Genomic DNA, 16094 nt, shown 5'->3' on the forward strand with positions numbered 1-16094 from the left:
TCACTGCTACCCACTGTTTTTTTGGAGTTGTGAGGAAGATGGTTCTGTCAGTTTTTGCTAGTTCTAAGATTCTGTGGGATAACTGCACCTTGGAGCATCTTCCTCTTTCTTAGTCGACCAGAAGTCCTTGCTTATTTCCTTTTAATAAACCCTTCTTAAAAGGCTTTCTGATATGATGTTGCTATTAGTTCTATCCCGTTGTCTCTACATTTAATCTAAAATACTGTTAAGTGTCTTGGATAGTTAATGTAATACCTATGCCTTATTTGTGAGTGAGAGGTAATTTACATTTTATTTTAATTATTGTACTTGGTGCCACAACAGATGTATTAGTCTCTTTAGGTTTATTTATGACTCTTACTTGTACATAGTAGATGCTCAGTTAATGTATTTTCATTACTTAAATTTGGATTAGAAGAGCATACAGGATAAATGAAGAGTACAATAGTTGTAGACAGATTATTATTGTTGAAGGAGATTATAAATCTTCTTGATATAAGAGACGTAACTTGTGTGTTCACTTACAATAACTTGGTTTTATATCCTTGGCTCTACCAATGTCTTGTTTCATAAGCTAAAGGATTCAGTCTTAATGGAGGTGTTATCTTTCCCTAGAGGATTAAAATTGGTTGGGGAGCAGTCAACAAAAAAGCTTACTCTTTTTATGTCTAAAGCACAGATATACATAAGGTATATAAACATATGTGTAGTGCATCTGTGGTATTAAAATTTTAATGGGGAGGCATTGCAATTAGGAGAAATATGTCTAAACAACTCCTTAGGGAGGGCAGTAATGGGAAAAAAGGTTGAGAAACATGGAGCTAAAGGATTTGCTTATATGTACTAAGCGCTTCCCTAGAGGAAATCCCCAGATATTGTTGTATTCATTGTTAAGGTCAAACTTCTAGGGAAGTCAGAGTTTTCACTGTACATTAAAGGCATGATTTCAAATGGTCCAGGAAATGTTGTGGTTAGGACTGCCTGTACAGTTGGATTATGCTTTTTGAATGTCTCGTTCCACAGCAATTTGCTTATTGTTTAACCTTTCCCATACGGTTTTGTCTTAAATTTCCTCAACCTGTATGTATGTAAGTCTGGCTGTAGCGCAAGGAAAGGAATGCATGTAAAATCTCAGCTGCCTAGATCAGTTACCCACAGGTCTGTGTCACAGCCTGTTTTATGGTGTGGAAACTAATCATTTGGTCTGTCTATTTAATTTGATAATGTCCCCTTATTATCTTTATTGTGATTGGAAAGTACTGTTATCCAATTAGTTGATCTAGGCATGATGCTTGGTACTGTGCCTTGCATTTGGGAGGCACTCAGTAAATAATAGTTTCAAGGACAAGGAAAATGATGAGTTGTGTGATTTTTTTTTTCCCTAGATAGAGTTATCACCTTACTGTTTCACATAGGGAGAAAGCATTATACAGTGTCCTTGTTATAAATATCAGTTTAGTGTTACCATAAGGCCCCCATTTGGGAGCCTATTTTCTGCCCTAGCACTAGTGAGTGCCATGGAGGGTTTAGTCTGCACTCTTGGCCCTTGGGTGGGGTTTTAGCCAAGTTATCAGTGCAGTGAGGGGCAAGGAAGGGATGCCTTATAATCTTTTACTGTTTCTAAACAATAAAGAAGGGATCAGACTAAACAAATATTACAAAGTTGTGACTGATCCCCCAGTGGTAAGCTGTAATTGTAGAGACCAGATTCAAAGGCCTTGGGTTTACTCTCACTTTATCTTTTATAGTTAATATAGGTAGGTGAGGATTGAGTGGGATTTTAATAATAGAAATAATTCTTTTACTTGTCAGTTTTCTGTGTTTTCCCATTATGAATGTAAAGAATTGATCATCTATTAGTATGCATCTCCCTAAATTCTACTTGGTAACAGAATACTGTGGCAGAAATCTTAGATTCCAGTTCAAGGAATCATCTGTAACTGATACGCAGAGCAGTAATAAGAAATGAGTACCATAAACAGGGGACCTACTTGAGATACCCGGGTTATGCTCCTGAGAAGGTAGATGGCTATTGCCTTTAATATAAAATTTTTAAGCAAAAATTGGTGGTTAAACAAAAGTTTGAATCTAACTTGTTATTAAAACATTGTTATGTTATAAAAATATAAAATATGTAAGAATGTTATTTGATAAAAAAATAGCATCAAATTGGTGAGAGGAAGAATGGTTAATAAAGTATCAAGCTAGGGTTCTAGTTAGGTGTGCCTGTGCCTGTGTGATCTTGGTAAAATGGCCCTAGTTTTCTAATCTGTGGGATGAGAATGTAGAACTGCACCATATGCAAGATCCTTTCTGTTCCAGTTTGCTAATGCTGCCATTTTGCAAAACACCAGAAATGGATCAGCTTTTATAAAGGGGGTTTATTTGGTTACAAAGTTGCAGTTTTAAGGCCGTAAAGTGTCCAAGGTAAGGCATCAGCAATAGGGTACCTTCACTGAAGAAAAGCCATTGGCATCCAGAAAACCTCGTTAGCTGGGAAGGCACGTGACTGGCGTCTGCTTGCTCCCAGGTTGTATTTCAAAATGGTGTTCTCCAAAATGTCTGCATCAGCTTCCAGTGACTTTGGGCAAGTTACTTAACCTCTCTGAGTTTTCGTTTACTCAGTAAAGAGAATAATAAAAGTCCTTACCCTATCAAGTTGTGAGAATTAAAGAGGTGAGGTGGTGTATGTTCAGTACTTAGAACATTGTCTGGCAAATATGTAGCTCCCAGTAAATGTTAGCTATTATTAGTGTTAACCCTTTAAACAATCCTGCAAGATAAATATGGTAAGAATTGTTATCCCCACTGTATAAATGTAAAAACTAAGGTACATTAGGTGGAACTTTGAATAGGAAGCAAGATCTGGTAGGTTTGCACAGGTTAGTGTGAAATAGTGACACATCCCAGAGTAATTTGGGCAGAGAATAAAAATATATATGCAGGGCCCCTCTGAGGAGCTGGGGGAAAATGCGGAAGTGTTGGACTTCCTCAATTGGATTGTTGCTGATGTTCTCAAAAACACTGGGGACTGACAGCTTGACACGCTGAGCCCTCTGTCTTAGGGCTTGCCCCTGTGAGGATTGTTACTGCAAAGAAGAGGCTAAACCTGCTTATAATTGTGCCTAGGAGTTTCCCCCGAGTGCCTCTATGTTGCTCAGATGTGGCCCTCTCTCGCTAGCTAGGCCAAGTTGGCAGGTGAACTTTCTGCTCTCCGCCTTACGTGGGACCTGACTCCCAGGGGTGTAAATCTCCCTGGCAATGCAGGATATGACTCCTGGGGATGGACCTGGACCTGGTATCGTGAGATTGAGAACATTTTCTTGACCAAAAGGGGGAAACGGAATGAAACAAAGTTTCAGTGGCTGAGAGATTTCAAATGAAGTTGACAGGTCACTCTGGTGGACATTCTTATGCACTGTATAGATATCCCTTTCTAGGTTTTAGTGAATTGGAATAGCTAGAAGTAAATACCTGAAACTATCCAACCCAGTAGCCTGGACTCTTGAAGATAATTGTATAACTGTGTAGCTTACAAGGGGTGACAATGTGATGGTGAAAACTTTGTGGATCACACTCCCTTTCCCAGTGTATGGATGGATGAGTAGAAAAATGGGGACGGGGACTAAAAGAAGATTGGGGTGGGATGAGGGGATGCTTTGGGTGTTCCTTTTTACTTTTGTTTTTTATTCTTATTTTTATTCTTTCTGGTGTAGAGAAAATGTTCAAAAATGGATTGGGGTGATAAAGGCACAACTATTTCATGGTGTAAAGTTGATTGTACACCATGGATGATTGTATAGTATGTGAATATATCTCAATAAAACTGAATTAAAAAAAAAAAAACACAAAAAACTAAGGTACAGAAGTGTCATAACTTGCATAAGACCACACAGTAAGTAGTAGAATTAAGATTCAAATCCAGGCCTTTAGGTCCAAATTCATATGCTTATCATATTGCCTTGATAAAATACTACAGAAAGAGTGGGAGAAGAGCAAAAAATCAGAAGGAAAAGATACGATTTTTTTTAAACTACTCTTTTCCTTTACCCATACTAAAATTTCTTTTTTTTGCTTAGGTTTTTAATTCTCTAAGTGTCTCATTGTAATATTAGTCAAAATTACTATGTGAAGTGCATTTTGTTTCTAAAGTAACAATGTGCCTTTATTTGTAGAGAGATATCTGTATAGTTATACAATTTCATGGATTTTAAGTTTTCTTGAAACTTCTTATTTAAAAGAAAAAATGCTCCTCCACAGACTTGAGAATTTCCCATTTTAAATCTTTATTCTAGAGGCTATAGTTTCTTTCAGAACTAGGAGACCAACACCACTATATTTGTCCTTTATACTATCATTTTTGTCTATTATTCCACTGGTGTCTACTTACTACTCTACTGAAACAAAATTAGATGTGTTTAGGACCAGAGTTTAACATATTTACTATGCCTACCAGATTAACTTATTTTGTATCACTTAACAATTTCTTCTTTCTGCAACCTTGAAGTTCCAGAAGAATCAGTTGAGTAGGTGGATTCATTTGTTCCTTTCTAGTCTAGTATTTTGTGACATCAATAAAACCATAGATGCTAGAGCCAATTTCAACAACTACCTGCTAAAGGAATAAATCCTTTTTTAATAGGTATGACATTTCCATGTCCTGAATGCTGGAGAGAAAAATCTAGCAAACAAGAAAGATTTATGTAATTCAGTACTATGAGAAGAATAGTTTCACATTGGTGCGCATGGGCAGCATTTTGATAAACATTGAACCAGGCAAAATTGAGTTTCTTTAAAGCCATAAGTGTGTAAAATTTCATCCAAGTTTTTTGAGCAACATTAATGTGCAAGCAATCTGCTTTGAATAAACCAAAAAGAATTATTTCTCTAATTGTGTAAATGTATGTTTCTAACTTCCTTAAAATGTGAGCAGTGGAACATAATGAACTCTTTGTTAGTTGACTAAGTTTTCCATTGTTTATAAGAAAATGCTGAACAAAAGTCCTTTCGGCTTATTATAAATAGCCTGAAACCTGATTATAAACTCATAGTCATCTGTGAACTTTAAAAGGATTCTGAAATTTAAGGTTCATAATTTTCTCTCTGTTAAGTAATTTAAAAAAAAAAGTTAAGCTGATTCCAAGTTATTATCAGGACAGGCTAAAGAATGCATCTTTATTTCATAAAATCTTGAACTTCAAGAGAAGAGTCCTTAACCTCATACAGCAACCATCTCATTTTACAGATCAGAAAATTGAGGCACAGAGAGATTGATTGGTTTGTTCAAGATCATACAGGAAGGCAGAGCCCAGAGTGAAGTCCAGGTTTTCTCGCCACTAGCCCAATTCTCTTCCCACAATTCTGACTTTCATACTTTTATGCATTACTAGAATTGAAATTTTAAAACATCTCTTTGAATAGTTAGTATATGATCATGGAACCAAAAAAAAAGCACAAAAAGATTTCAAGTATACAGTGACAAGTCGAGCTCCTGTTTCTAACTTCTGTCCATCCAAGTTTCACTCTTTGGAGGCAGCCATTGTAAAGAATGTGGCATTTTAAATAGAATATTTTAGTCTAATGACATGCATAAACTGACATTGTATTGCATTATTTTTCATAAATTGCAGTCTGGCCTGCCAAGTTTAGGTAATGCCTAACAGGAAAAAAAATAGACCATGGAATTGGAAGATGGAGTGGATTATGAATTGGATTGGAAAATTACCCAGAATCCAAGTTATTGCCACTAATAGAAGTGAGGGCTCTCTAGCAGCATTACTCTGTTGCTCAGATAATTTTGTACAAATAGTCCGAAGTATATTATAAGAACTCTCATGTATCCTAATGATGTGTTAAAATCCCTGTCTGATCATTGCATAACCACATACAACTGCTTTAAAATCAACAGCAAGTTGGCCAAAAAGAAAGAATTATGTTGACTTTTGAATATATATCCTCAGGCTCTGTGAAACCATCCATCAGTGTAGACACATCATGGATACGCTTCTCTCAGGCCTGTGAGCCTTCACGTCCTACCTAGATGAAGTGTTAGTGGCCTGTCTGTGGAATGGGCACACCCAGGCATTTGGCCTGGAGAGTTCCTCTCAGAGTGAGCAAAAGTTGGATTAGGAAGATTTCATGTGTGCCTTTGACCACACTGTCAGTATGGAAGTTGAGGCGTGAAAAGAGCACTAGGGCAACAGCAGTGCTGCCTTTGTGGCCCTATAAGCACAGGTCATGGGCTGGTAGTGGTTGTGGTAGGTAGACTAGGTACCTGTCTAGATGATGAGAGATCGGGCACAAAAAAGCTGCAGGCTAATGCCCAGTGTTCCACTGGGGCTTCATCTAGTTTAAAAGGCAGATCTCCCCAAGTGAGAGGAAGGAAGGGGAAACTGCAGACATTTCTCTTTCTTTGATCACCTCCATGTGATTGTGCATCTGACAACAGGTTTTACCTGACAGGGGAAAAGATATAGGAAGCCTGTAAGTGGTTTAGAGAAAGAGAGGTGAGAATGGGTTCAGGGAAGGGGTGAAGAAAGAAGAGGCAAGGTGGAAGGAAGTTGTCTTTTTCGGAGAGTTCTTTGACTACTGTGATGTTAGGTTGTTGGATTGTGGGCTTTGTGTTCAAATCTGAGGCTGTGTTTTTCAAACCTTCCTGATCCCAAGACTACTGGATACTTGCTACAAGTTCAGATTCCTTGGCTTCTGTCCTAGAGATTCTGATTCAGTGAGTCTTTGTCATTGAATACTGGTGTGGTTTTAATAAATGCCCCAGATGATCCTGTAGAACACAGATGGTGCTTATACCTTCATCAGTTCTAGTTCTACTCCAGATTTGTCCTTTATTGAAAAACACAGGTATCTAAAGTTTTGGGAGCCTTAACTGCAAATGGCCCATTTATAGCAGTTGATCAATATGTCGAACAATTGCTTTATTTCAAAAAGCATGCATGTTCCTTTTCACCTGATGATAATGCCTTGGTGTTTTAAAAATGTTTTTGATAGTTTAATACATTGAAATATCAGTACATAATGATTATTAAAACATCAGTCCTTTTAGTCTTCAAATACAGAACGACTATTTAAGTCACTTTGTTTTGTTGTAGTTGTCTAATGGCTCTGTCATCATATGTGACCTTCGCTAATATTCTGTGATTTTTTTTTAATTCAGATTAAGAGTATATGGTGGTAATTAATTGACAGTAATGGACTTTTATAGTTAGAACTTTGATAATGAGGAAGTATCCATTATTTCATCATCAGTCATTTTAAAATGTAAATGAAAAACTTCAGTGATTGTCTCTTCTTTTCAGATAGGAACCAAGGCTTTAGCCTTCTTAGCTCATTGGCTGGAGCAAACCAAACCATTGGGTCAGCAGAGACCTGTCATTCAGAGGTAAAAATTTTTCTTGGATCTTTTTCTCCTCTTTGGCTGTAATTCCTGCTTGTCATTATGAATCTTTACGTCATTTATAGTTATTTTCTTTCCATTCAAGGGGCAGCAAAGAGTATTGAAAGTAGTAGATGAAAGGAGGATCTAAAACAGCCCTGTTAGTGTCTGTTAACTGCTGAGAGAAGGCTAGTTCAGCCCTTGTTAAAGCAGTAAGCTCCTTTCAAGATGTTTGCAGTTGCTAGAGGGCTTTTAAAATATGCTGGGATTTCCTTGAGGCATCAACTTGCCTCCAGAGCTTTGAATATGAAATAAAATTGATAGTTCTTTTTTTGTACTTTATATGAATAAGGCCCTGTGCTCAATCTGAGGCAAGGTCCCTGCCCTCAATGAACTTACAGTCTATTTCAACCCTCTGTCCTCAGGTAGGACTTTCGTTCAAGTTTACCTTGGACAGCAAGCTGGAACCAAAAGGAAAATATGCAGTGTAATCATGTGTTTCCAGGGATCTTTTCATCAGCCTCTAAATTTTTTCTCTTATAATTGTATACATTTTCACATTTTGAATACAACATGAACCTTTAAAAAAAAATGTTTTAATAGTCTTTTGAAAAATCATAGCTTTGTCTAATTTTTCCTTGAGGGAAAAACTGGGTTAGTAAATTTTAAGCCTTTTAAAAAATTTTTTGTTTTTGATTAGAGAGGTTGAAGGTTTACAGAAAAATCATGTAGAAGAGTTCCCATATAATACCCCCTGCCCCTCCCTCCCCAGTCTTCCCAATTATTATCATTTTGCAGTAGTGTGGTACCTTTGGTAAACTTGATAAAACAGTATTATTATAATTATACTGGTAACTGTAGTCCATAATTTACATTAGGATTCACTGTCATAAGTTTTTGTTTTTTTTTTTTAAATGTGTTCTAGTAACATATATTCAACCTAAAATTTTCCCTTTAACCACATTCTAGTATATAGTTCATTGGAGTCTCAGTTACATTTACAATGATGTGCTACCATTACCACAACCCATTACCAACACTTGTCCATCACCCCAAACAGAAATTCTGTACTAATTAAGTATTAACTCCCAACCTACCCTCCTCCCCTATCCCTGGTATACTGTGTTCTAGTTTCTGAGTCTATGAATTTGCTTATTCTAATTATTTCAAATACATGAAATCATATAGTATTTGTCCTTTTACGTCTGACTTTATTTCAGTCAACATGATTTCTTCAGGTTCATCCAGGTTGTCATGTGTATCAGAACTTTATTCCTTTTTACGACCGAATAATATTCCATTATATGTATATACCACATTTTGTTTATCCATTCATCTGTTGGACACTTTTGCTTCAATCTCTTGGCCATTGTGAATTATGCCACTATGAACATCAGTGTGCAAATATTTGTTTGAGTCCTTTCAATTTTTTGGGGTATATACCTAGAAGTGGGATTGCTGGATCATATGGTAATTCTGTGCTTGATGAGTAACTGCCAAACTGTCTTCCACAATAGCTGCACTATTACATTGCCATCCATAATGAACAGGTGTTCCTATTTCTCCATATCCTCCACCAATACTTTTAATTTCCTCTATTGTACATGAAATGGTATCTTATTTCGGGTTTTTGCTTGTTTATTTAAAACCTCTTCATTTTTTAAAAGCAAAAGCAATTACAAGAAAAGGAAACAATTTATTCAGAGAGATTGTGTGTGTGTATGTGTCATCATGTGACCTTTCTCAAAGTTAACCACCAAGGACTTTGAGAGCTGGCAGGTCTCAGTAACCCTGGGGACTGTTCTTTTTACCATATCAAAATCTGAGCAAAAAAAAAATTATGCATCAGCTGATGATGACAGCAGAGAGTAGCAGGACTGAGAACCCAATTTTCATTTCCCAGGCTGGTAGAAAGTAAAGAAATGTGGTTCCAAAATTAAATGAGGGAGGTCAGAGACTCTTTCCAACCTTACCTGATGGCTTCTGCCAAAGCAGGGAAGTGTCATGGAAAGTGTAGTGGCAGTGGTACAGGAAGGGACTTGAGGAAGAGGTAGGAAAAAGTAGCACCACTGGATAAGGGTTTGGAGGGGGAGGAGATATGGGAAAAGAAAGCCCTGAAAGAATTCCTCACCAAAGGCCAATTGCAGAGGGGAGCAGAGAGGGTAACAATTTATTCTTGGGCCAAGGATGGTCGTGGAGAGTGGGGCAAGGACAATGGCTTGGAAGGGAATAGTCATTTAAGACTTAAAAAAAAGAAACTGGGACAGGGGTGCAGATGAAGGATGCATATACACCCAGCAGTAGTCCCACAGGCTGCAACCTGAAACCTTCACATCTATTTTAATAAGCCACCCCAATCTGGAGGGCTACTGCAGGGAGAGAAGGAAGGAGGAATGCAGGGGAAGGGGAAAGGGGAGAAGGCAGAGACCCCAGGACATGTAATCAGCAGCAAGGTGATTAGTTAGAAGTGCCACCCCAGTTGTGATGGAAACCAATTTAAATATGCTTTCTTGATCTCAGAAGTTGAACTGCATGGACAGTGGTTAAGCTTGACACTATGATTTGTTATAGCACTACTTACATATTTCAAATCGAAAAAAAAAATTGGTATCGTTTATAGTATCTTAAGATAAAATGCCTTTGAATGTGAGCTTCCTTTCCAGTACTTTGAGGTCTACAACACATATCTAGAAAATTTACTACTGTGGAAAATGAAGACTGCTTAAAATGAATGAGGTGGGGGAAGAGCCTGTGATTTTTCTTTTTGATTAATTTGCTGTAACACTGTCCTTCAGGTGGCTGAGGTGTTTTCATATTTTCTTTAGACATCATTAGGTGGTGAAGCTCTTGCAGGACAACTTTAATGCTACATGAACTCTGCCATTTTGCTAGCACTAGTAAGGCTTCTTGGGTCCACAACTCCATTACAACTATTAACTCTATTCATATTAATTTTTGTCACAAATCTTACAAAGAAGGTGCTTCTGGGTATTTAGGTCCACATTCTTTTTTTTTTGAAAACAGTTTTATTCATACACCATACAGTCCGTCCAAAGTGTACAATCATTGGTTCTTGGTATAATCACAGGTTTTATATTCATCACCAGAATCAATTTGAGAACATTCTCATTGCTCCCAAAAGAAAAATCCCATACCCTTGATACTCCCTTATTATTGACATTTAGGATTAGTATAAACCTTTGTTACACTTGATGAAAGAATATTACAATATTAATGTTAACTATATTCCATAGTCTGCATTAGTTACATTTTTTCCATATACCACCCTATTACTAACACATTATAATAGGGAAGTAACTTGTTTCTAATTAATGTAAGAACATTTTTATATTTGTACAATTAACCATTGTCATTGTCCACAACAGGGTTCACTATGTTATACAGTCCCATATTTTATCCTCTAGCTTTCCTTCTAGTGACATACATGACCTTAAACTTCCCCTTTCAACCCTAATCATACCCATAATTCAGTGTTGTTAATTACACTTCCGGTAATGTGCTCCTATTACCTCTCCGTTTCAAACATTTACAGTTAACTTTATTAAAAATTCTTAACAAAATAAGCATCAGTTCCCCATTTGGTACCCTGATTCTATCTCCCGGTAACTATACTCTAAATTTTAACTTCAAGAGTTTCCTCATTATAATTATAGTAATCATATTAGTGAGATCATACAATAGTTGTCCTTTTGTGTCTGGTTTATTTCACTCACTGTAGTGTCCTCAAAGTTCATCCATGTTGTTGCATTGCATCAGGCCTTCATTACTTCTTACAGCTGAATAATATTCCATCATATGTATATTCCACATTTTGTTTATCCATTCATCAATTGATGGACACTTGGGTTGTTTCCATCTTTTGGTAATTGTGAATAATGCCACTGTGAACTTCATTGTGCAGATGTCTGTTGATGTCTCTGCTTTCACTTCTTCTGAGTATATACCCAGAAGCAGGATTGCCAGATTATAGGGCAATTCTATACTTAGCTTCCTGAGGAAATACCGAACTTCTTCCACATTGGTTGTACCATTCTGCATTCCCACCAACAGTGAATGTTCCTGTTTCTCCACAGCCTCTCCAACACTTGTAGTTTTTTTTTTTTTTTTGATAGTAGCCATTCTAGTAGTTATGAAATTATATGTCATTGTGGTTTTGATTTGCATTTCCCTAATAGCTAGTGATATTGAGCATCTTTTCATGTGCATTGCAGCCATTTGTATTTCTTCTTTGGAAAAGTGTTTATTCAAATCTTTTGCCCATTTTTTAATTGGGGTGTTTGTCTTTTTATTGTTGAGTTGTAGGATTTCTTTTTATGTTCTTGATATTAAACCCTTATTGGATATGTGGTTTCCAAATATTTCCTCCCATTGAGCAGGCTGCCTTTTCACTTCTTTACAAAGTCATTTGAAGCACAAAAGTATTTAATTTTGAGGAGGTCCCATTTATCGGGTTTTTTCTTTTGTTGTTTCTGTTTTGGGTGTAAAGTCTAAGGAACTACCTAACCTACCTCCTAACACAAGATCTTGAAGATGCTTCCCTACATTTTCTTCTGAGAGTTTTATGGTCCTAGCTCTTATATTGAGGTCTTTGATCAATTTTGAGTAATTTTTGTGTAGGATGTGAGAAAGCAGGTCCTCTTTCATTCTTTTGGATATGGATGTCCAGTTCTCCCACCACCATTTGTTGAAAAGACTGTTCTGTCCCAATTGAGTGGATTTGGCAGGCTTATCAAGAATCAATTGACCATAGATGTGAAGGTCAATTTCTGAACTCTCAATTAAATTCCATTGATCCATATATCTATCTTTATGGCAGTGCCATGCTGTTTTGACCCGTGTAGCTTTGTAATAAGCTTTAAAGTCAGGAAGCATGAGTCCTCCACTTCATTTTTCTTTCTTAAGATGTTATTGACTGTTTGGGACCGCTTGCCCTTCCAAATAAATTTGATGATTGACCTTTCCATTTCTGTTAAGTAGGATGCTGGAATTTTGATTGAGATTGCATTGAATCTGTATCTCAATTTGGGTAGAATTGACATCTTAACTCTATTTTGTCCCAATCCATGAACATGGAATGTCCTTCCATTTATTTAGGTGTTCTTTGATTTCTTTTAAAATGTTTTGTAGTTTTCTGTTATAGGTCCTTTGTATCCTTGGCTCAATTTATTCCTTAATATTTGATTCCTGGAGTTGCTATTATAAATAGATTTTTTTTTTCTTGATGTCCTCCTCAGATTGCTGGTTATTAGAGTATAGAAACACAACTAATTTTTGCATGTTGATCTTGTATCTTGCCAAGTTCCCGTACTTGTTTTACTAGCTCTAGTAGCATTGTTCTAGATTTTGGGGGACTTTCTAATTATAGGATCATGTCATCTGCAAATAATGACAGTTTTACTTCTTCCTTTCCAATTTGGATGCTTTTTATTTCTTTTTCTTGACTAATTGCTCTAGCTAGAACTTCTGGCACAATGTTGAATAACAGTGGTGATAGTGAGCATCCTTGTCTTTTTCCAGATCTTAGAGAGAAAGCTTTCAGTCTTTCACCATTGAGTATGATGTTAGCTGTGGGTTTTCCATATATACCTGTTCTGGTTTGCTAATGCTGCTGTTAAGCAAAATACCAGAAATGGATTGGCTTTTTTTTATAAAGGGGGTTTATTTGGTTACAAAGTTACAGTCAGTCTTAAGGCCATAAAGTGTCCAAGGTACACCCTTAACAACAGAGTACCTTCACTGGAGAATGGTCAATGACATCTGAAAAACCTCTGTTAGCTCGGAAGGCATGTGGCTGGCGTCTCCTTGCTCCCAGATTGCATTTCAGGATGGCATTCTCCAAAATATCAGTGTCATCTTCCATTGGCCATCTTCAAAATGTGTCTCAGCTGCAGCTAGCAGTGCACTCCTTCTGTCTGAGCTTTTGTAGGGCTCCAGTGAACTAATCAAGGCCCATGCTGAATGGGCGGGGCCACACCTCCATGGAAATTATCTAATCAGAGCTACCACCTACAGTTGGGTGGTTCACATCTCCATGGAAACAACCTAATCCAGAGGTTCCAACTTAATCAACACTAATACATCTTCCCCCATAATACTGCGTTAAAGAATATGGCTTTTCCTGGGGAACATAATATATAGAATCCAGTACAATAAATACCCTTTGTCTTTCTGAGGGAGTTTCCTTCTATACCTATCTTTTACAATGTTTTTATCAAGGATGGATGCTGGATTTTGTCAAATGCCTTTTCTGTGTCAATTGAAGTGATCATGTAGTTTTCCCCCTTCATTCTGTTAATGTGTGTTACATTAATTGATTTTGTTGTATTGAAGTACCCTTGCATACCTGGGATAAATCCCACTTAATCATGGTGTATAATTCTTTTAATATGCTGTTGGATTTGATTTGCTAGTATTTTGGTAAAGATTTTTGAATCTATATTCATTACAGGAATTGGGGTGTAATTTTCTTTTATTGTCTTATCTTTCTGGCTTTGGTATTAGGGTGATGTTGACTTCATAGAATGAGTTAGAGAGTATTCTTTCCTCTTCAGTTTTTTGGAAGAGTGAGCAGGATTGGTATTAATTCTTCTTGGAATGATTGGTAGAATTCACCTGTGAAGCCATCTGGTCCTGGAATTTTCTTTATTGGGAAGATTTTGATGACCATTTCAATTTCTTTACTTGTGATTCATCTGTTGAGGTCTTCTATTTCTTCTAGAGTCAGTGTAGGTTGTTCTTGTGTTTCTAGGAAATTGTCCATTTCATCTCAGTTGTCTAGTTTGTTGGCATACAGTTGTCCATAGGCTTCTCTTACGATCTTTTTTATTTCTGTGAGGTCAGGAGTAATGTCCCCCCTCTCATTTCTGATTTTATTTATTTGCATCTTCTCTCTCTTTTTTTTTTTTTTTTTCTGTTTTTCCTAATCAGTCTAGCTAAGAGTTTGTCAGTTTTATTGATTTTTTTTCAAATAACCAGCTTTTGATTTTGTTGATCCTATTGTTTTTTAATTCTCAATTTCATTTATTTCTGCCCTAATCTTTATGATTTCTTTCCTTTTTCTAATGTAGGCATTTCCCTCTCAGCACTGCCTTCACTGCATTCCATAAGTTTTGGTATGTTGCATTATTGTTTTCTTTCCTCTTGAGATATTTTCTAATTTCTCTTGTAATTTCTTGTTTGACCCACTGATTGTTTAAGAGTGTGTTGTTTAACCTCACTATGCTTGTGAATTTTCCAGTTCTCCGATGTTATTGATTTCTGGCTTCGTTCTATTATATGAGAGAAATCACTTTGTGTAATTTCAGTCTTTCTAAATTCATTGAGACCTTTTTTGTGGCCCAGCATGTGGTCTCTCTTGGAGAAGGATCCATGAGTACTTGAGAAGAATGTATATCCTGCTGTTTGGCGGTGCACTGTTCTGTAAATGTCTCTTGGGTCTAGTTCATTTATCATATTATTCAAGTTCTCTCTTTCCTTATTCATCTTCTGTCTAGATGTTCTATTTATTGATGAGAGTGGTGTATTGAAGTCTCCAGTATTATTGTAGAGATGTCTTTCTTCCTTCGGTGTTGCCAGTGTCTGCCTTATATACTCAGGGCACCCTGGTTAGGTACATAAGTATTTATATTTGCTATTTCTTCTTGGTTGATTGCCCCTTTTATTAATATATAATGTCCTTCTTTGTCTGTTATAACATTTTTGCATTTAAAGTCTGTTTTGTTTGATTTAGTATGGCTACCCCAGCTCTTTTTTGGATACTATTTTCATGGGGTATCTTTTTTCAACCTTTCACTTTCAACCTATTTGTGTCTGTTCTAGTTTGCTAATGCTGCAGAATGCAAAACACCAGAGATGGATAGGCTTTTATAAAAAGGGGGTTTATTTGGCTACACAGTTACAGTCTTAAGGCCATAAAGTGTCCAAGGTAACACATCAGTAATCGGGTACCTTCACTGGAGGATGGCCGATGGCGTCCAGAAAACCTCTGTTAGCCGGGAAGGCACGTGGCTGGCGTCTGCTCCAAAGTTCTGATTTCAAAATGGCTTTCTCCCAGGACGTTCCTCTCTAGCAAGCTTGCTCTTCTTCAAAATGTCACTCACAGCTGCACTCCCTTCAGTCTCTTTGAGTCAGCATGTTTTATATGGCTCCACTGATCAAGGCCCACCCTGAATGGGTGGGATCACACCTCCATGGGAGTATCCCACCAAAGTCACCACCCACAGCTGGGTGGGGCACATTCCAAGCAAATCTAACCAGCACCAAAACGTCTGTCCCACAAGACCACAAAGATAATGGCATTCGGGGGACACAATACATTCAAACTGGCACAGTGTCTTTGGGTCTAAGGTGAGACTCTTGTAAACAACATATCATTGGGTAATGCTTTTTTATCCATTGTGCCAATATTGTCTTTTGATTGAGGAGCGTAATCCATTATCGTTCATTTTTATTACTGTGAAGGCAGTGCTTACTTCAACTGTGTTATTCTTTGGGTTTTATATGTCCCACATTCTATTTTAAGGCTGTATATTCGATTTTTATAAATTGTTCTTGGAGGCCCAGTTATCACCCCATCCATCTCATAAGTGTCATGTCATCATTTTCTAAACCCCAGCTAATGGTGCCACCTCCTACTCCTTTCTGGCCTTCTTTGAGTTCTTCCAACAGTCAGACATTGTGGGGG

General features: G+C 37.1%; 1 protein-coding gene across 3 annotated transcripts in view; it reads left to right on the forward strand.

The window, feature by feature from the left end:
• Window positions 1–16094, forward strand: part of AAGAB (alpha and gamma adaptin binding protein) — a 107076-nt gene that overhangs the window by 62981 nt on the left and 28001 nt on the right. For all 3 annotated transcript variants that reach the window (XM_037833605.1, XM_037833607.1, XM_037833606.1), the window contains one exon: window positions 7314–7396. In XM_037833605.1, coding sequence (XP_037689533.1) covers window positions 7314–7396 — 83 coding nt within the window. The remainder of the gene's footprint in view (window positions 1–7313; window positions 7397–16094) is intronic.

This window comes from Choloepus didactylus, chromosome 4 (assembly GCF_015220235.1).
Source record: "Choloepus didactylus isolate mChoDid1 chromosome 4, mChoDid1.pri, whole genome shotgun sequence".
NCBI lineage: Eukaryota > Metazoa > Chordata > Mammalia > Pilosa > Megalonychidae > Choloepus > Choloepus didactylus.